The sequence below is a fragment of the Myotis davidii genome, unplaced genomic scaffold (genome assembly GCF_000327345.1).
Source record: "Myotis davidii unplaced genomic scaffold, ASM32734v1 scaffold934, whole genome shotgun sequence".
In the NCBI taxonomy this organism is placed as follows: Eukaryota; Metazoa; Chordata; class Mammalia; order Chiroptera; family Vespertilionidae; genus Myotis; species Myotis davidii.
The window spans coordinates 703909-726545 of NW_006285798.1; the positions used below are offsets into that span (position 1 = coordinate 703909).

Sequence of the window (22637 nt, forward strand, 5' to 3'; positions counted from 1 at the left end):
ACATCTGAACTCAAGAAAAATCATGAGCTGGAACTAGAGAGCATTATGCTAAGTGAAATAAGTCAGTCAATGAAGAAAAAATACCACATGATCTCATTCATTCATGGATAATAGAGACCATTATAAACTTTGGAACAATAATAGATACAGAGGCAGAGCTGCCTCAAACAGATTGTCAAACTGCAGCGGGAAGGCTGGGAGGGTTGGGGGGCATGAGGGAGGTGGGAAGAGATCAACCGAAGGACTTGTATGCATGCATATAAGCATAACCAATGGACATAAGACACTGGGGGGTAGGGGAGGCCAGGGTTTGTCAAGGACGGGGGGAAAAAGGAGACATATGTAATACTCTTTGTAATACTTTAAGCAATAATTAATTTTAAAAAAATAAATTAAAATGTGGCTATCGAGGCTGAGGAAAAAAAGACTTTGAAGATATTTAAAGACTATAAAAAAGTAATAAAAGTGTAGTGGATAAAAGAAAAAAAAGTTTAGTGGAGTCATAAGAGTAGGGCCTTAATCAAATAGGTCCAGTGCCCTTACATGAAGAGGAAGTGACAAGAGAACATGTGTATGCTCCCTCTCTCTCCCCATGTAAGCACGGAAGAAAGGCCCTGTGAGCAGTAAGAGAGAAGATAGCATCTGCAAGCCAGGAAGAGTCCTCACCAGAACCTGCATCTGCCAGCACCTTGGTCTGTGACTTCTAGTCTCCAGAACTGTGAGAAAATAAATCTCTGTTATTCAGGCCACTCAGCTGATAGTATTTTGTTATGGCAGACCTAGCTGATTAATACGGAAGGTAAATGACAGTAAGAAAGAAACCTAAAACTTCAAGAATGAAGGAAAAGCAAGAGAAGTAGCAAATGCGTGGGTAAATACAATAAACTGTTTCTCTCCTGTTAAGATCTTTAATATATGAGTGATTAACAAAAGCAAAAACTGAACACTGTTTGATAAGGTTTTCAATGTACATAGATGTTAAACATATGAGAACCTCAATACAAAGAAGGGAGAGTAAAGAATCAATATGATGCTAAGGTTTCTACATTACAATTGAAGTGATAAAATGTAAGTGCAAAGTTAAGTATATATTTTATAATGCCAGAGCAACTACTAAAAAAACTCATATAATGAGATATAGTCAAACACTCAATAGATATGTTAAAAAAGAAAACTAAATTTGCGTGCAGCCAACACAGTCTCAAATGAAGCAAAACCTTATGAAACTGCAAAGAGACCGACAAAGACACAATTACACTTGGAGAGCTCACCTCTCTCGGTAACTGATAGAACAAGCAGGATAAAGACAACATGTAGAATGCTATCGACCAACCTGATCAATGACTGACATTTATAAAACATTTCACCCAACTACAGGAGAATACGTACTCTTTTCAGGTGCACAATGAACAATCACCAAGAAGACTACCTCATAAAATAAATAATAACAAATAGAAAAAAATGAAAATCATGCAAATTATGTTTTCAACTCAATCTAAACTAGAAAACAAGATATATGGAAAATCCCAAATATTTGTAAATTAAACAGAGGAAATCTCAAAAGAAATTTGAAATACACTAAACAGCCTGGCCAGTATGATTCGGTGGTTAGAGCATCATTCTGTGCACTGAAGGGTCCCAGGTTTAATTCCAGGTTAGGCACATACCCAGGTTGAAGTTTTGTTGTTGTTGTTGTTTAATTTTTATTGATTTCAGAGAGGATAGGGAGAGATAGAAATATCCATGATGAGAGAGAATCATGGATTGGCTGCCTCCTGCAAGTCCCCCACTGGGGATCGAGCCCACAACCCGGGCATGTGCCCTTGACCAGAATCGAACCTGGGACCCTTCAGTTCACAGGCCAATGCTCTATCCACTGAGCCAAACCAGCTAGGGCCCAGGCTGAGGTTTTGATCCCTGGTTGGGCCCTTGCATGAGGCAACCAACTGACGCTTCTCACACCAATCTTACTCTTTCTCTCCCCCATCTCCCTTCTCTCTCTAGAATCAATGAAAAACATATCCGTAGGTGAGGATATTTTTAAAAAAAAATTTAGCCTGGCCAGTGTGCTAAATGATTAGAATATTAGCCCACTCACTGAAGGGTACAGATTTGATTCCCAGCCAAGGGCACTACCTGGGTTGCAGGTTCGTTCCCACTTATCGCCCCCCATCCAAAGCCCCAGTCAGGGTATGTGCAGGAGGCAACCGATCATTGTGTCTCTCTCACATCTGTCTGCCTGTCTATCTGTGTCTCTCACTCTCTCTCCCTCCCTTCCATCCTCTCGGAAAAGCAATGGAAAAAAATACCCTCAGGTGAAGATTAACAAAAGATAGATAGATAAGTAAAAAATAAATAAATAAATATATTTTTAAAATGCACGAGGCAGTGAAAAGGAAAAGAGAACATACTAAAATTTGATAAAGCTAATGCTCTGCTCAGAGGGATTTTAAAGCTTTAAAGGTTTAAGTATACAATAGAGATAACCTACAGACTTGTATGGCTCAAGCCACAGATGTGATTCCAAAAACATCCCAACTTCTGAGAGTTAAATAAAATTCTACATGTTAAGGCAACTACATAGTAGATGCTCAGTAAGTATATGAGGAATGAAAAAACAAATGGAGAAATAAATAAATACGTAGGCAATAAACAGACAATTCAAGTTGGATAACTACAAAGGACTGAAGCATAATCCTGGATAGCTTTTTCAACTCTATAATGAAATAACTAAGACCAAAATCACTTACTCTCTAGGGAAGTCAAAGGCATGAATTTCTCTTAGCTAGAGCTAGAAAGCTACTGGAGCCTTCATTTAAAACTAGTTAATATCTTTTATTAATTGTATCAAAATGTCATGTTTCATAATGGCACTTCTTCTTTATTAAGCAGAAAACCCACAAGAGGGGGGGGAAAAACGGGCAATTTTTTTTCATGCTCACCCACTTTTGTTTACAGTTCAATCTAGTGTCACCCAGAATCCCTGACTGGTCTGTGGCCAGCACTTGTCCGTAGTTTACAAGTCAATAACTTTAGTTGCTTAACTCACTTCAGGTTTCCTCATCTTCCTGTAAAAATAAGTTTCTACACAGGTGGCTCCTTTCACATTGACAAGCACAAAGAAGAGAGAGCGAGAGAGAAAAGGGAAGAACACCAATACATATTTACTGAGCACTTACTGTCAGCAACGGTGCTTTACACACACTGGTTCATTTAATTTTCTCAACAACTTACAAGATAGGTACAACCATCCATAAAGTACAAAATGAGGAAAAGTAGAAAGAAATTCAAGTCTTTCCACACCACCTCAAAATGGCAAATCTGGACAATGAGCCCCACCAGCAATTCTTATTTTTTAAATTGATTTCAGAGAGGAAGGGAGAGGGAGAGAGACAGAAACATCAATGATGAAGAACCATTGATCGGCTGCCTCCCACATGTCCTACACGTCCCACACTAGGGATCTAGCCCAAAACAGGAGTATGTGTCCTGACCAGGAATCGAACCATGACCTCCTGGTTCATAGGCTGAAGCTCAACCACTGATTCACAGCCACTGGGCCCCACCACAAGTTCAGCTGGGTAAGTTACAGAACTTTTTTACTCCATTAACATTGAAACTCAAGTTCTCTAAAATCCCCACCAGTTCTGATCAAGAAGCACTGGAGTATTCTCACTGAGCAAGGAATATGCAGAGCTCCAATTTCCAAGCTCCTAAGACCAAAAATAAATCCATGTACATTTGTGCTTCTAAATTTGTAGCCTACAATGTCTACCACATTGTTGTCAGTGACGAATGATGCAAAACCTTTAAACCACAAGGGACAGGAACTCAGTGCTGCCTCTATGACTTAACCACACCTACATTCCCCACTAAGACACTGAGAAAACATTCTTGACTACTTCCTGTAAGATCAATTGTTTCTGAAATTCTGGCTCAACCACAAGTCTGATTCCAAAAGCACCCCAACTTCTCTCAGATATATTTTATCGGTTGAAAAACATTTGACCGTATTTATAAGCTCTCAGATAAAATGAATGTGGTAATTAGCAATAGCCAGTGCTCTTTTTCAGCTGCTTCAGCAAAACAGCACAGTCTGATATACTGGGGTCTTTTATAACTAAAACAGTGGCTACCAAACTTTCGAAACTTTCATTTAAAAACTTTTGAGCATATTTGTAAATGTACAGTATAAAAGGTGACAGATAAAGTTTGTCAGGTGAATTTCAACTTTTTTCTTTGTGGACCCCAGTGGATTAAGTATACACCGTTCAGTCTACTACCCTAGACCACTAAGGGGTATCTGATGGACAAGCAGGTCTTCAGATGATGGTTACTCTTTCACAGCACAAGCCACAGACCAGCTCTGAAGGCTTGCGGTTTGGGTATTTTTGTTGTTTAAAGACATAAAAGTGTTGTAAGTGTATGCTTTTAAAAAGAGTCATGCCCCAACCCCATGGTCGGCAAACTGCGGCTCGGGAGCCACATGCGGTTCTTTGGCCCCTTGAGTGTGGCTCTTCCTAAGCTTTAGGAGTACCCTAATTAAGTTAATAACAATGTACCTACCTATATAGTTTAAGTTTAAAAAATTTGGCTCTCAAAAGAAATTTTCATGAAAAATTAGAAAGCCTCACTTAGGATGATAATCAAATGATCAATGAGAAAAATCCCTAGTGTTAAAAGTGGTCAGCCAGGCCCTACCCGGTTTGGCTCAGTGGATAGAGTGTCAGCCCGCGGACTGAAGGGTCACAGGTTCGATTTGGGCCGAGGGCACATACCTCGGTTGCAGGCTTGATCCCTGTTCCTGGTTGGGGGTGTGCAGGAGGCAACCAATCAATGTGTCTCTCTCACATCGATGTTTCTCTCTCTCTTTCTTTCCCCCTCCCTTCCACTCTCTCTAAAAATCAATGGAAAAATATTCTTGAGTGAGGATTAACAATAACAAAAAAACAGTAGTCAGCCAGAACCACTGACAACTGTGGTATCAGATGCTATCAGATAACAGGTGCCTCGGCAGATACGTCAACATCAGCAGGTAGTCTAAAGGCCTTTAGGCTCTCCAGGGGCCCTGTCACTTAACTCCCTGGTCACCACCATAGCCAAATGGCAGCAACATCATCTATTATTATTACTGTTGGGGCCAAAGCTGTGACTGAGTGTCTAATCATATGTTAGGTGCTGTGCAGGTATTTTATATATATGATTCTATATACATCCTAGCCAACCTTCAAGACAGGTATTAGTATGCTAATTCTGCAAGAGGAAATAAATGTGGTCAGCATATAACCTGACCAAAGTAGCACTGCTACCATGAAGCAGCAAAAGACTTTAAACTCTATACCACTGATCCTTGCATTGGGACAATAGTCTGTCTAAGTGTATATTTAATAGTAATAATCTGTTAGTGTACGTTTTCTCAATGAAACAATATTCTCCACACCTAAAGCACACTTGTACTGCGCTTTAAGAAGGATTTCCATATTAATCACTCCCCCAGTTTATTCTTTCAACATGCCTGAGAGATATGAAAGAATATCTACAATTAAATATAGCAAAATTAGGCACAGTCCCAGGACCAAACGATGCAACTGTTAGGCATCCAAGAAAGAGATTTTGGGGAAAGCACATATGCTTTGAAAAATTTCATTCAAAAACACAATTACTTACAGTTAGCAAATTCACCAAAACAGGATCTACTGTTGTGTAATAAGGTTTCTGATACATGAATGTACTACCCATAACCACATGTGAGTTGGCACCATAGCAACTTGGAAGCTATTTTGCAATCACAAAAATAATGTTTGGGAACGAAAGTGCAAATGTTTAAACTTAAAATGCAAATATTTACAACTAGTGGCCTGGTGCACGAAATTCATGCATATTAAAAGGGAGTTAATTAGAGGAAATATTTTAATATTGCTATTTGCCCTTTCTGTATAATGGAAGTGTCAAGAGATGAAAGAAAATTAGTAAAATGTATATGAAAATCTCCCTCCTGTCAGAGTCTGGGGCACGCCATGGGACCCAGAGTCAAGTCCCCACCCACCCGCACACACCCTGAAATTGTGAGAGACCCGGCTGGCCCCACCCCTGTCAAGCCCGGCAGGGCGGGGGGCACAGCCTCAGGTCCCACGGCCCTGTGCGAGGGCATGAGGGCGTGATGACCATTTGCATATTAGCTCTTCATTATATAGGATTATATAGGATTTTAAAAGCTCATAAAACCTCAGCAGGGGAAAGGGTTTTAGAGGTTCCATCCAACCTCTTCCCAGGCGAGGATTCTCCTCACCACCTCCATTTGGCACATTTCTAGGGAAGGCATGCTCACAATCTCCACCACCAACCACTGATACCATTTACTGAGCATTTGTAATGTGCCAAGCATTCTACACACTGTAGCTTATTATTTCTCAAACGAAGTAATGACCACAGTGTACAAGAAACACACTTTCTACCTGCAAGCAAAAAAATGAGCTTAAGAAATATGGGGGAAAAACATTTCCCCATTTTCTATTTTTACGCTAAGCAAAATAAGCCAGTCAGAGAAAGATAAGTATCACATGATCTCACTCATAAGTGGAATCTAAGGAACAAAATAAACTGTTGAACAAAATAGATCCAGAGACATAGAAGCATGGAACAGACTGTCGAAGCTCAGAGGGAAGGTGGAGTGGGTGGGTGGGAGAGAAGAGATCAACCAAAGCACTTGTATGCATATATGCATAACCCGTGGACACAGAAAATAGGGTGGTGAAAGTCTGGGGTGGGGATGGGCTAGAAGGGTCAATGGGAGGAAAAAGGGGACATATGTAATACTTGCAACAATAAAGATTTTTTTTAAAAAATTTTAAATACATATATTTAATTTTAAAAGTACAAAAGTAATTAATTATCTGTGGATTACAGAATTATGGATAACTTATCTTCTTTATATTTTCTATCTTTGCCTGGTTTCTAAAATAAATACTTTTCCATGACAAGTATTTATTGCCTTATTTAGGAAATTTTCAAACACATACAAAAGGAGTAAGAATATAATGAACCCCAAGTTCCTACCAACTAAGTTCAATCTCAACCAACATATGGCCAACCACTTCCCCCTCTCTTCCCAGTGGATTATTTTAAAGCAAATCCCAGGTGTCACATCATTTCATACAATAAAATACTTCACTAATGTCATTACAAACAACACACAATCCCCAGCCAGCGGGGCTCAGTGGTTGAGTACTAACCTATAAACCAGGAGGTCACAGCTCAATTCCCCATCAGGGCACATGCCTGGGTTGCAATCTCGATCCCCAGTGTGGGGCGTGCAAGAGGCAACCGATCAATGATACTCTCTCATCATTGATGTTTGTATCTCTCTGTCCCTCTCCCTTACTCTAAAATCAATAAAAAATATATATTTTAAAAAGAAACACACACACACAACATGAAGCATATCACACCTAAAAAAATTAATATTTTTTAATAAAAAATGTTTTCAGAAAATAAAATATTAAAGGGGAAAAAGAAGAAAATAGTAAATGGCATTACTACTTTAGGTTATGTGACTCAGTTTCACTGAAGAGATCTGGCTGCATGGTTGACCCTTCAAGGCCATAAGAAAAACTGGCAAAAATGTCTATTTCTGGGGTTTACCTGTTGAGCACTGCTTCCTTGTCTCCCAGACGACTTTTAATTTTACTTGTCAGATAGTCCAAAAATAGCGTCCAGATGTCCAAACAAGAGAAGTAACCTTCATGAGTAGGCTATGGTGCAAAAGAAATCCAGACAATGAAATTACTTAATGCAAATACTCCTTAGGAACTCACCCACCAGTATACTTCTACTAGAGTGTTACAACCATAAGTCTAGGTTCCCTCAACTTCCTGGTGTCTTTTAGAGGGTCTTCACAATTAGGCCTGTTGAACCTAACGAGACAAGGGTATCAAATACATAGAAGCATGGAACAGACTGTCCAATCTCAGAGGGAAGGCGGGGGTGGCAGGATGTGGAAAGAACATAATTGGTGGCAGGATCAGATGTGGAAAGAACACGTCATTAGGCAGATACTAAGTGGGACAAATTGAGTTACAAAATAAGCCAAGCAAACACCTATATTAATATCTAAGACAGTGGTAAGAAGGACCCTTTCAGATTATCCAATTCAAATCTGTTTATAGAGAAAGAAACTGAGATCCAAAGATATGATTTATTCAAGCTCGGGGGGAGGAGCAGGACCTTTTACCTCCGGCAAATGCTCTTTCCACAACATACCATTATAAAACTAAAAATAAATTTCAGTAGCTCCAAAGGTGCCAACTTTACACATTTGAACATTAGGAAAGCCCTAACCGGTTTGGCTCAGCGGATAGAGCATCGGCCTGCGGACTCAAGGGTCCCAGGTTCGATTCCGGTCAAGGGCATGTGCCTTGGTTGTGGGCACATCCCCAGTGGGGAGTGTGCAGGAGGCAGGTGATCGATGTTTCTCTCTCATCGATGTTTCTAACTCTCTAATCCCTCTCCCTTCCTCTCTGTAAAAAATCAATAAAATATATATTTTTTTAAAAAAACATTAGGAAAGACCATTTGCAGTCTTTTTATATAACAGACTGAAAATAAGCTTGTTAAGTCTGACTCTCAGGCATTATCTCATCTGCAGAAGTAGGGGTGTCCAACAGGCTAACAGCATCTCTAACCCAGTGTTGATAAGGGCAAAGTGAGGAGAGGAGACAAAGTTTTTGAAGGATCCTAGCGCTGGACCATTTGAGTGATTGCACTAACTCTCTGGAGAGCTTTCAGCTCTATTTCCTACAAAATCCACCATCTAGTCCTCCTCATACTAGTGCATATTCAGTTTTAACTTGTGGTCCCTCAATCCCTTACATATCCACTCAAATTCTTGCTACCTACAAGAACTCTTGGTTTTAGTTGTGATTGCTTGATTGAACCACATCTTGGTAGCGGGATCAGATGTGGGAAGAAATAATACTATCATCTTGGATCAGTTTTCCTTCCATTTCTGATCCACAAGGAAATCCAGAAGTTTACATGGACATGTATGAAACTTGCCCAAGGAATACTAACGTTGGGTGGTAGTGTGCAGAGGGAGTTATATGCCCAGTTGAGTCTGAGACTGAAAACTATAACTTAAAAAACAGCAGGCTCCAAGCTCACAACCCGCCAGGCAGCCCTGGCACCTGCCGGCTAGAGCTCCATTAGGACCACTGACAAGCCATCCTCAGAAAAAAGAAAGACTGCTTCCTGTCTCCACTTTGGACTTCAAAAAATGCAGGACTTGTCCATGACAAGAAATGACACAGACAATTAAGCAGGAAAACATGGAGATAAGGTGGGCAACTGGTGGGCAGGCACTCGACTTGCCCAGCCAGGAGATGTAGTCTGGTCCTGGCTTCTGGCTTGCTGAGCTTCCCTTAATTAAGTCGCCCAGCTATCCTTCTTTGGTTTGAAATACCAGCCCCCTTCAAAGAACACAACTGACCAGATGCACATGGAAGTGTATTAGAGAAAAGCCACCACATAGGTACAGGTTTTATGGTGTTGTCAAAATACTTTATAATTATACACGTCTTACCATGCCTTTGAATTAAAGATGTACTATGTGTGTGAAGACTGGAAAAAAAGGTGGGCAGATAAACCTTTTGTAGGACCTGAAATATTGCCACTCACATCCATATATGCAAGCCCCACTGTTGGACCTTGTGTATAACCCACATCTGGCCATTGACGATTGCTGTGGGTATAGACTGGTAAGATTGTAACAATTATAGGTTGACTGCACTTTTCAGAACCCACACAAGCCCACTTTTTAAATGCACCTGTACTCAGATTTATTATCAGATTCCAGGGATAATTAATCGCTAAAGATCCTGACAAGTTTCTTTAAGAAACTAATGATACCACTCTTATTTGCAAGTGGTGTATAGTGGTTAGTTGTCATTTGCATTGGTCTATGTGATTTTTTAAAAATTTTTTTTATTGATTTCAGAGAGGAAGGGAGACAGAGAGAGAGCTAGAAACATCAATGTTGAGAGAGAATCACTGATCAGCTGCCTCTTGCACACTGCCCACTAGGGGGGTCGAGCCCGCAACCCAGGCTGACAGGGAATCGAACCATGATCTTCTGGTTCAAAGGGTGACGCTCAACCACTAAGCCCCACCCCGCTGGGCTGGTCTATGTTATCTTCACAACAGTCCTGGAAACTGGGCAGATGTATTTTCCTACTTCCCATTTCATAGATAAAGGAGCCCAGGCTCAGAAGTTACCTGCCCAAGGTGACAAGATAAGGAACAGAAACAGAACTAAAATGGGGATCTTGAGACTGCTCCAGAGCCCTCCCGACCCCCCAGCCATACTATCTCTGAGAGTTTTAGGAAGAAGGGGCAAAATGAAAAATGCAAGACCAAGAAGGAATTGCTGATGAACAGTAGAGAAGAAGCAGGAAGACAGAAATCATATGATTATTTGCAGACACCCCGGGGCCTCAGAAAGCAAGGAAAGTGACAGTGGCGGCAAACACCTGGTGAGCACTAGTGGCTGGAGGGACTGTAGCAAGACTCTTAGGTGAGAAAAACAAAGTAGAAAAAGGAAGAGAATGCCGAAACCGGTTTGGCTCAGTGGATAGAGCGTCGGCCTGCAGACTGAAGGGTCCCAGGTTCAATTCTGGTCAGGGGCATGTACCTGGGTTGCGGGCACATCCCCAGTAGGAGATGTGCAGGAGGCAGCTGATCGATGTTTCTCTCTCATTGATGTTTCTAACTCTCTATCTCTCTCCCTTCCTCTCTGTAAAAAAATCAATAAAATATATTTTAAAAAAAAGAAAAAGAAAAAGGAAGAGAAGATACTAACACCATCTTTATCTTATTCTTTATCTATTCTTTCAAAATATGTTTACCAATACCAAAGTTTTCATGAATTTATAAACAAAAGGCAAAAATATTGAGTATATCCATAATAACCCTGCAGACAAGAGAAGAGCCATATTTCCCTACTTTACAGTGAACTAAACTATGATGAAGTAAGTTCACACTGTTAGTGAGTAGATGAGAACTTAAAGCTCTCTCTAGAGAGCATTTAATTTCTTATTCTTAAATTGTATCCAAAAAACTCCCCAACCACCAGCTCCTGATGCAGGTGTGCCCTTCCATCTCTTCTCCACTCTGCCTCTCCAGCAAAAGGGTGCCCACCCTGTGGTAACTGCACGGAGCACCCTCCAGATTCCCACCCCTCTGCCCAATACTCAGCATCTGCTTCTGCCCAGACCTAGAAGACACCACAGTCCAAGAACCTGCACCCAGAAAGAAAGGTCCTCACTCAGGAGGCCACAGAGCAGAAGGGAGCTCAGCTGACAGAGACCTGCAGGTAAAGGAGGAAGAAAAGGTTGTTGTTTGTTTCATTATCACATGTACTTCTTTTCCCAGCATATAAATGTATATGTATATGTATATGTATATGTATATGTATATGTATATGTATATGTATATAAAACTACCCTTTTCAGTTCAATGGACAACTACAATGTAGGATTCTAGTGAAAGAATCATAAAAGATGAACACCAGGAAAGACACTGAAAATGCCCACTGGAGCCGCTCATCTTAGGTAAGGAAACTGAAATCAAAAGAAACGAAATAGACTTTTTCCATGGACACAGACTTAACAGAAACAACCAGAACTCAACAAGAATTTTTTAGTCCAAATCCAAAGTAGTAGTCCTAAGACATGCACACTTGAACACATTCTTCTACACCATATATAGTAAAAGATCCCTTTTTACCTTGGGAGCAAAACTGCAGGACATTTTCATTCCATTTTCCCCAAACAGACCCCTTCTTTCTGACGTCAGCGCTGGCTTGTTCTCTCTTTCATTTCTGCTGCACTTGCCCTGTGCCAGTGGTTGGCAAACTGCGGCTCGCGAGCCACATGCACCTCTTTGGCCCCTTGAGTGTGGCTCTTCCACAAAATACCACGTGTGGGCACGCACGTACAGTGCAACTGAAACTTCACGGCCCATGCGCAAAAGTCAGTATTTTGTGGAAGAGCCACACTCAAGGGGCCAAAGAGCCACATGTGGCTCGCAAGCCACAGTTTGCCGACCACTGCCCTGTGCTATCTATCAAATCCTTCTTTTTCCTGGTCCCCTGTAGGATTTGTCTGGACCCCTCTCAAAACTTTCCCACCTTTGATGTCTCTTTCTCCCTCCCATCCTCACCCTCCTACATTCCATCCGCTCTTCTGTTCCTCCTGAGGCCTGGGAAGCCAGCACGTTTTCCTTCTTGCTCGGCACTCACTGGGCTCTCTGTCAGGCATCTTGACACTTGGCAGTCTGACAGAGTCCAGTGGTGATGGCACCAGTCCACAGTTACTGAACATCACTGAGCTGAACCAATACAGCCTGTGGTTACCCTCCTCCCCCTGGGCCCTTCCCTTACCAGGGCCCTTCCCTGACCAATGGGTGCTCTGATGGAGTGCCAAGCACCTCCTTGAGGAAGGCTGGCTCGCACACTAAATCCTAACTCCAAGTTCCCTATCACATACACACACCTGTCCCAGCCTAGACCCCTGCCCTCTCCTCTGGCCGCATTAAGCTACATTAGAAATTTAAACAACCATAAAAGTCTTCTTATAAAATTAGATGCCCTCACCGATAATTTCATCCCTAGTATGTACCAGCAGAAAGAGCTACATGTGTACACCAAAAAATGTGTGCAAAAATGTTCACTGCGACATGATCCCTGGTCACCAAAACTAGAAGCAGCCCAAATTGGCAGTGGAATAGATTTTCAGACAATGACTTACTAAAAGCAGTGAAAAAGAACAACTACTACCACACAGCACAGATGAATTTCACAAGCATAATTCTAAATTTAAAAAGCCAGACAAAACAAATATACTTTGTTTGTTTCCCTTAGAAATTCATCTGGGATGTTAAAGTCGGGACTAGAGTTGTTACTTCAGGGAGAAATGAGGGGAAGTGACTAGGAAGGGACAGGAGATCTCTGGGGGAAGCTGTTAATGGCTAATGTTCTAATTCTTGAGTTAGGTGCTGGTTACACAATCTGCACTTTTCTGTATGTGTGTGATACCTCAATAGAAAAGCTGATTTTAACCACACACACAAATGGGCACAAGGGATAGGGTATGAAGGAAATGTCTATAACTGGGCTGTGGTGATGATGGCACCAGTCTATATAGTACCTGACGTCACTGCGTTGTCCCATTACAGTGGGTGAATTTAGTAGTATATAAATTTTACCTCAGTAAAGCTGTTAAAATATATACAATAAAAAGTACTGGGTCACTAAAATGTAAACTCAATGGAGGCAAGGACTTTGAAGATTATATATACCTAGCTCCTGAAATATAATAGAACTCAAAAAATATTTGTTGAATATTAGGAGAATGTATGCTTCTCCAACACCATAGTGGTTAAGAGAGCACAGACTGGCCCTAACTAGTTTGGCTCAGTGGATAGAGCGTCGGCCTACAGACTGAAAGGTCCCAGGTTCGATTCTGGCCAAGGGCATGTACCTTGGCTGCAGGCACATCCCCAGTAGGAGGTGTGCAGGAGGCAGCTGATCGATGTTTCTCTCTCATCGACGTTTCTAACTCTCTATCCCTCTCCCTTCCTCTCTGTAAAAAATCAATAAAATATATTTTTTAAAAAAAGAGAGCACAGACTGTATGGGTTCAAATCCCGGCTCCATTGCTTACTGTATGATCCTGAGCAAGTTATTTTTTGTGCCTCAGTTTCTTTACCTGTTAAGTGAAGATGATAATAATAATACCTACCTCACTGGGTTGTTATGAAGGATAAATGTGTTCATCTTTACATACTAAGCACTACAAAATGTTTGGGAAGTAAAGTCATTCTTTCTCCTGAAAATAACAAAGCAAACTTTTGGGGGAAAAAGGGATGGGCAATTCTGGTGCTTTACCTGATGAAATGTGTACTTAAACAAAAGTGTCAAAAATTCCACCACAGGGAACTGGGAGTAGGACTCAATTCTTCTTAGGTGAACACTCACAAAGAGCCGCAGAAAGTCAGTAAACTTCTCGATGTAGCTAAATAAGAGAAGACAAAAGGTGACAATGAGACACGCAGCACATCCTTAAAAGAAAACTCAATCCAAATTTCTTTCAGTAAAGAACTATACATATTTATATTTTCGGTTAAAAATATAAAGGCCTGCAACAATTACCTACAGGTCAGGCAACCCTTCATTCCATTACCACCTGAAACATAGCAGAAAAGCAACTTTAATCCTCAAACACCATCTATGAAGCATTGTATAAGCTAGTGCTCACATTTTCTGAATCGTTAGTGTTATGGCCCAAATAAGTGAATGGAAATTATTCTAAAAAGTCAATGGGCAGATCATGTGTGTCATTTCAACGTGGCAGGTCTGGAAGGGTGGTTTTCTTTGGTAGGAGGCCAAAATATTAAAATGAATGTGCTAAAAACCAAAACAAGACTGTACAAAAGGCATGGCATCCAGGCAAGATATAGTCAAGCCTGCCCTGTGTTTAATTAGCATCAGGAGCTAATTAAACACAGCACATCCCAATCCACTCCAAAGTGATTTCAAAAACAAGGGAAGAAGGCTGTCAGAGCTGGAAAAGCCTCGGGACAATTTAATCTGATGCTTCATTTTACAGAGGCCTGGAGAGATGAAGCCATCGGCCCAAGGTTACTCAGCCAGCTCATGGCAGAATGGGACACCGTCCACTCTCAAGTCAGTGCTCTCTTTTCACATCACAGTGAAGCCCCAATCATCTGTATTCCCAAAATCATTTCACAGAAGAGTGTGGGTCACAGCTGCAAGGATAAGAGACTTTTGTTATTAAACACACAGCACATCATCACTCTCACATCTCAGAAACTGTCATTGTAAGCCCCTAAATACCAAAAGGTGATTAGAAAATGAGATGGACATAGCCCCATAAATCACATTTCAGAGACCAATAACAAAAAGATAAAGACATAACAGGCCTTAGCCAAAAATTAAATAATGGCTAAACCAATTCTGACACTCATAACTGAAAAATCCCATTTTTAAAAAGCGCAGATATATGAAATAATAAAGGGGGAGAAGAAGACTTTGTCTCAGAGGAGCAAAATTAGGCCGTAAATAAAATGTCCCATATTGTTCTTGGGACCTACTTGCCCTGAGGATGGCCCACTGGTCTTCCTGCACACATATGTAAACTTCTTTGCAGCTTTAATAACATTCGTTTGATAAGGATCATGGGGCCAAATTCTTGAAAAACAGTAAGGCACTGAAATCAACTGTTTCTAGGGTTCGAAAAGGACAAAGAGACTTCTCTCTGACGCCTTCAATCACTCATCCTGAGTGAGCAGGAACTCCTCATTCCTCGCTCTGCTTATTACATTGTATTTTTACAGGGATTTTCCAAGTCACCAACCTGTTTACTGCTCTTTAGAAAGATTCACTCAATTCCCTAGCACCCGTAAAAGAACAAAGAGAAGTCATGGGTAAAATATCACGCAATCTCAATTTTATTTTAATCACCAACTCAAATTTTTAAAGAATGCAAACAAGGCTGTTCAGCTGCTAAAACTAGAAATTTTATTTCACCTCATTTTCTTTCCCTTGCCCACCTTCTGGTACAGGTGCTAATGAGCAGTAGAAAGTTAGGGGAAAAGGCAGTGGAGAAAGAGAAGCAAAGGATCTGGTTAAGTAGCACCTAAACAACGGAGAATGGACTTAGCTGTTTAGAATTAGTGGTAGGGACCCGAGAGCCAGGAAGCAAGCACACAGTATTGTTTATGTCACCTTTCTGCTTCCAGGCACCTCTCAGCTTTCACAGGGCAATAGGAAGCATAGAATTAAAATATAAAACCATGAGCATAAAAGTTACATATAACAAAATCAGTACAAAGATAATCCATGACATTTCTATACCACGCGAAGATAAGCCACAACAAACATTATGCTACAAGTAAAAGTCAAAAATCACTGATATTTTATGCTTGATACAAGCAGTTAGATTTTAACATGAAAATACAGCCTTTCTTAACACAAGCCAGAAAAAATATAAAATAGTGTTTGAATACTAATACCTTTGAATTTTTATACAAAGCTATATCCAAATAATAAATAAAACATATTACCATACCATTTTCTGAATTTTTCTGTGATTATACAGAGAAATTTTATACAAAGCTTGCTTACAATGAAGCAAACCCATTTTTTAAATTTTAAAACTGCTTAATTTAAAAAGCACTAAAATTGTCTTAACTTTAGGCGCTTTGTATTGTTAATTACTTTAAGGACAAGGAAATGGATTAACTCTGTATAGCTTAATAATAAAAACAAGCCAAGGAAAATTAGTTAAAATATTAACTTTGGCTGCCAGGCAATCTATACATATTTATTAATTCAACACAATTTATCTGCTTAGAAGTTTCTGAACAGTCAACATGATGCTGTTAATATAAGTTTCAATTTTCCCTCTTGTTTTCATCCCACAGTAGCATCATAGTAATGAAAGTTGTAAGACAGAGAAATGACATTGTCTACAAGGGAAATAAATGAGGCCATGCCTCAGAGTGCTGTGACGGAATCCTCTTTTAGGCACTTAGGAAAGGCTAGATTATTTTAGACTCCATTCAAAAGGACAATAACAAACACAGGTATGCCCACATTTGCCTGCGCCCACATCTACATCTCTCCTTTCTTGCCATCTGTGTGAAACTGACAATATGACAACATTCCTATACACTGGCTGATGTCCACTTGGGAAAAGTCAAATAGTAAAAACTGACAAGCCACACCAAGTGAGAAAGGAGATTGTAACTCCTGTACCTCCACGGACCTCCTCTCCTGTCCTTGGCTACGCATGAGCAGCAGTCTTGGTTCCTGCACCACCTCAGACCTGCAGGCAAATAGTGAGGAAGGGGGGCGGGGAGGCGGGTGGAAGGGAGGACAGGAGATGGATGGGGGAAAAGACAACAAGCCTACACAATTCACAATCACTTTTCAAACTCACCGCATTTCCCTTAACCACCCTAGCCCTTCCAGCTAAGCCTAGACTTACTGGTACACACCTACCTTTCTGTTCCTGTCCAGGAGCCCAAAATTCTGAAACCAAAGAGGATTACAGACACCATGCAGAACACTGTGATAACCAGTCAAGGCCCTCTCTCAGGGCACGCTGACTTCACACCTGTTTTCATTACCTCTCATCAAGTTCTTCTAGCCTGCTCTTGACCGTGTGGGCATTGTTATCCTTGGTGATTTTCTGCAGGAGGTAGAAAGTCTGCTGGAACATACGCAGTAAGTACTCCTCAAATTCCATAGGCACACAGTTCTTGGACATGAGTTCATTGATGCAGGACATGGCCAGGACCCCAAGCCGGCCGCGTTCCTGACCCAACACACAGTTCTGACTGCTGCCGTTAACTGATGCCATCTTTCTGGCCCGGATGTCACAGCCAAAGCGCGCAAAGTGGAAGATGGTAGTAAGGAGGGATGGGGTGATGCTGGCAGACAGAGGAATCCAACTGAAGAGATGGGCCAGGCACTCCAAGGCCAGGGAACAGATATACTCACTCTCCACATCGAGGATGGGGATTGGCTGATTCAACAGTTTGGCTGAACTAGGACTCTGCAACAGGTTACTCAGTAAGTCACCTGAAAATACAAAAGGCTTTTAAAAAGATCTATGCTATCAAATCTCTTACAAACCAATTTAAGTAATTCTTCAAACAAACAAACAAAAGCAAGTATTACTCTAAATCAGGAGTTCTCAAAGTTTGGTCCAGGGACCCATGAATGTTTAAAATAATGCTGCTCTTCTCAGTAAATGTTTTTATTTGTTCTGGAAAACATATTTATTTTTTATTAAAATATATCTGGTTTATATATAATGAGTTTACCAGTTATTTTTAATGAACTGATAAATATTTGTAAATTTTCTGTTTTAGTATCAATAGATATAACTCACAAAGCTTTCTGAGGACCTCAATAATTTTAAGAGTAAAGGAGTCCCTAAAGGGTTAGGGTGGAAAAAATGGGTAAAAGAAGCCAAAAGGTACAAATTTCCAGTTATAAAATAAATGAGCCCTGAAGATGTAGTGTGCAGCATGGTGATTACAGCTGACAATACTGTATTGCCTATGTGAAAGTTGCTAAGAGAGATCTTAAAGTACTCATCTCAAAAAAAAAAAAAATTATGGATGTTATCTTATTATGGTGATCATTTTACAATATATACATATATCAAATCATTATGTTGTACACCTAAAACTAACAATGTTATAGATACCAATTATATCTCAATTTTAAATAAAAAGAGTAAAGTTGCCCAGAGACCAAAAATGTGAGAATTACTGGGCTAGGCCAGGTAGGTCTGTGGATCTGCACCATCAGCATCTCTGGGAACTTATCAGAAAGTATAAATTATCAGGAGCCATCTTACCTAAACCTACGCATGTAGAACCAGAAGGAATAGAACCCAGTACAAGCTCTCTAGGTGATTCTTATATTTGCTTAATCTTTGAGAAGCACTGGACTAATAAAATCATGTAAAATGAAATGAGGGGGATCTATAAATGATTTTAGAAAAGACAGAAGAAAAGTATTCAAAACTATAAGAAGAATATTTTCCTGAAGCTGTGACTACATAAAATAAAAGGACTTATTCTGCCCTTTCCAAGAGTGATAAAGAGTAATCAATATTAAAAACTTTAGAATTAAGGAAGAAATGTAGGCAGAAGAAACACATATACAAAGAAGAAAACACCCAATTCAGATTCCTCCACAGTAATATTCAAAGCCAGAAAACAGTGATGCAGTGTCTCCAAGTTCTGGGGCAAAGAATGACTTAACCTCAAGTTCTCCTTTGAGTATAAAGGAAGATGACATTTTCTCAAACGTGCGAAAACCCAGATAATAAATATACTGCCCATAAGTTCTCCTTGAGAGGATACTGAACAATGAAAACTTGCATATAAAGTGATAAAAGTAAAGAATTAAGGAATTGAGAAGTGTGGCAAAGTGACTAACGAAGCCCTAAATTAAATATAGAATCAAGACTAAACAAACACTGGAGTTTTAGAAGGGTGCACTAACTTTCTCATCTTTCACAAGCAAGTCTAAATATATGGCCTAAAATTAAAACATGTACTAAGAAACTAGTTTTTGTGCCCTGACTGGGAACTGAACCCACAACCTTTTGGTGTACTGGACCAGCCAGGCAAATCTATTTTTCTTAACCTTGAAAGTATCTTTTTGCTCTAGCTGGTTTGGCTCAGTAAGTAGAGTGTCGGCCTTTGGACTGAAGAGTCCTGGTTTCGATTCTGGTCAAGGGCACATGCTTGGGTTGTGGACTCAAACCCCAGTAGGGGGCGTGCGGGAGGCAGCCGGATCAGTGATTCTCTCACATCACTGATGTTTCTATCTCTCTCTCCCCTCTCCCTTCCTCTGTGAAATCAATAAAAATATTTTTATTTTTAAAAATTATCTTTTACAAACTAATATTCCTTGTGGAAAAAGCATCTCAAGGTCAGCAATTCCTTCCATTTAATACCTCTGTTAAATTCCAACTAAAATTTGTTTTTTTTGTGTGAGTGGTTTTTTAAAAAATATATTTTATTGATTTTTTTTACAGAGAGGAAGGGAGAGGGATAGAGAGTTAGAAACATCGATGAGAGAGAAACATCGATCAGCTGCCTCCTGCACACTCCCTACTGGGTATGTGCCTGCAACCCAGGTACATGCCCTTGACTGGAATCGAACCTGGGACCCTTGAGTCCGCAGGCCGATGCTCTATCCACTGAGCCAAACCAGTTAGGGCTAAAATTTGTTTTTATTAAAAATAAAAACATATGCCCTAGCGGCTTGCCTCAGTGGTTAGAGTGTCGGCCTGTGGACTGAAGGATCCTGGGTTCGATTCCCATCAGGGCACATGCCTGGGTTACAGGCTCGATCCCCAGTTGGGGGCGTGCAGGAGGCAGCCAATCCATGATTCTCTCTCATCACTGATGTTTCTATCTCTCTCTCCCTCTCCCTTCCTCTCTGAAATCAATTTTTTAAATATTTTATTTTATTTTTTTGGGAACTGCTGTTGTGACTTTTCACTTGAGTCACACAACTCTCTTCCAAAGACAGTAACTGTTTCTGGCATTACTTTTTTTGTCATTCATGGACCAATAGCCGTTTATGAAAGATGCCAGAATTAGAGGAAACCACCACTACCCAACTAGAATTCTTGGGACATAGTCTGATCCTTAACCAGAACCAAAATGAGGCTTTGGTAATGGAGGAACCAAAAGACTCCACCTCAGTATGATCTTATATTAAATCTAGACTTCTGGGCCCTTAGACCTTTTTAATAGTCTCTTGAACATTTTAATATAGAACTAAAGTCTGGCTTTAAAAACAAAAACAAGAAAAGTTGTCCCCACTCTTTAGCTCAGAAGAATTTTTCTACAGTGGGAATGCTGAACGAAAGCATCGATGACAATAATGATGCTCAGAACAGCTACCACTTGACGTGTTATTATTATTTGCTTGGCACTGCACTGAGTACTTAATATATATATATATATATAGATATAGATATAGATATAGATATAGATATAGATATAGATATAGATATAGATATAGATATAGATATAGATATAGATATTTTCTCGTTTCATGCTCGCAGCTCTGAGGTAGATGTTATCATCATCATCTGCACTTACAGACTGCTAGAATAATGAAGACAGGCAGACCCGGCATTTCCTCCACGTTCCTTGGCTACTAAGAGGCAGAGCTGAAACTGAAACCCAAAGCCTAGACTCCTTCCCAGAAGGCAGGTCACCCAGAAGGATTATGCAACCAGGAAAAATGGCCAGTAAGAAAGCTAATATCCCAATATAGAAAAATATGTATGATCTAAAGCAGCCGTGGGCAAACTACGGCCTGCGGGCCAGATCCGGCCCGTTGGGCTGTTCTATCCGGCCCGCGGAGCCGAAAGAGCGGAGGGCTCTCTTGCTCTCCCCTCCGCTCCTTCACCAGCAGCAGTGTTAACATGGCAACGTCGGGAAACACGGCCGCAGCTCCTTCTTCTGAGTCCAGTTTAAGAACCCATTATGGCCTTCGAGTCAAAAAGTTTGCCCACCCCTGATCTAAAGTCGTATGTGAACACTATGGCCGCAACTATTGAAAGATATAAGAACAAAGACTGAACAGGATTATACAAAAGTAAAAATCATTTAGGTGGACAAGAATGACCTATGACTTTTCCCCCCTCAAAACAAGAATCTTGCTCTAGCCAGTTTGGCTCAGTAGATAGAGCATCAACCAGCAAACTGAACCACACACAGCAAACTGAAGGGTCCCAGGTTTACTAATAATTCTGATCATGAGCACATACCTTGCTTGCAGGCTGATAGATCCCAGGCCCTGGTTGGGGCACGTACAGGAGGCAACCAGTTGTCTCTCTCATCAATGTTTCTCTCTCTCTGTCTCTCCCCATCCCTGCCACTGTCTCTAAAAAAAAAAAAAAAAAAAAATCAATAGAAAAATATCCTCCAGTGAGGATTGGCAACCAAAAAAACACAAAAATCTTTTAATATTGTTTTTCAATGAAAGTGATTTTATTCTACTTCAAGATATTTCAGCAGAATATGGAAGAGTTTTTTTTAAAAATGTATTTTAATCAAAGTGGAAGGAACTACCACAGAACAGAGACTCTGCTTCATATTGCAGCATTTCCAAAGAAAACTTGAGAGAGCTTTAACAAACTCCCTGTGTAAGGGAACACCTTCAGTATTAAACCTATGGGCGACTTCCTTTTCCCTGAACTGAGCCAGACCCTGGCAATAGCATGCACCCAGGCCCCAAGAGGTGTGTGGATGACTCACATAGACTTGGTTGGAACACATGTAAGGCTTTTATGCAAAGATGCCCTCAGCTCATCTATTTTTTTAATTATTAAAATTTCATATGTTTCTATTCAATTCTGTATCTATTAACTCAAGAGTTTCCCAACCTCAGCACTCTTGACATTTGAGCTGGGTAATTCTTTGTTGTTCTGTACACTGTGGGATATTTTAGCAGCATCCCCAGCATCCACTCGCCATATGCCAGTAGTACTCTTTCATCCAGTTATGGTAACCTAAAAATTCCTCCACGTTGCCAAATTAATTCCCTATAGGGCGAAATTGCCCCAACTGAAAACCACTGACCACATGGTGAGAAACTATTCCAGGAGCCAGTAGAAGAAAATAAGATCACAGGAGTTGTGCGTGACCCTCCCAAGTCCCATCTTTCTATAAGTGGCTTATCCGGGAATGCATGAAAAGATCTGCAAGTGCACAAAGATGGGCCATTTGGAAAGAGTTTGGGAAAAAATAGGAAGGTATAAATTGGTTTCAATCAACTCGGGCTCTCTAATACATCTGCACCCTCAAACACTTTCCATCACCAGTGCATGTACATACCGTATTTGCCGGCGTATAAGACGATTTTTTGGCCCTGAAAAATATGCCTCCAAGTGGGGGGTCGTCTTATACGCCAGGTACACTTCAGATAGACTGCCCATAGTGCTTGCCCCGTGCCATAGTGGCCTCCCGATGCCCCCCGACTTCATTCCACATACCGTTCAGGCATCAGCAGCGCT

General features: G+C 40.6%; 1 protein-coding gene across 3 annotated transcripts in view; it reads right to left on the bottom strand.

The window, feature by feature from the left end:
• The window catches only part of XPO6 (exportin 6), a 130193-nt gene that overhangs the window by 48924 nt on the left and 58632 nt on the right, over positions 1-22637 (bottom strand). For 2 of the 3 annotated variants that reach the window (XM_006756854.2, XM_015559505.1), the window contains exons 7-9: positions 17206-17659; positions 13940-14066; positions 7642-7751 (exon numbers count right to left, since the gene is read on the bottom strand). In XM_006756854.2, coding sequence (XP_006756917.1) covers positions 7642-7751; positions 13940-14066; positions 17206-17659 — 691 coding nt within the window. Of the gene's footprint in view, positions 1-7641; positions 7752-13939; positions 14067-14203; positions 14238-15799; positions 15825-16831; positions 16902-17077; positions 17108-17205; positions 17660-22637 lie in introns of all 3 variants that reach the window. The other variant, XM_015559504.1, reaches the window with a different exon arrangement.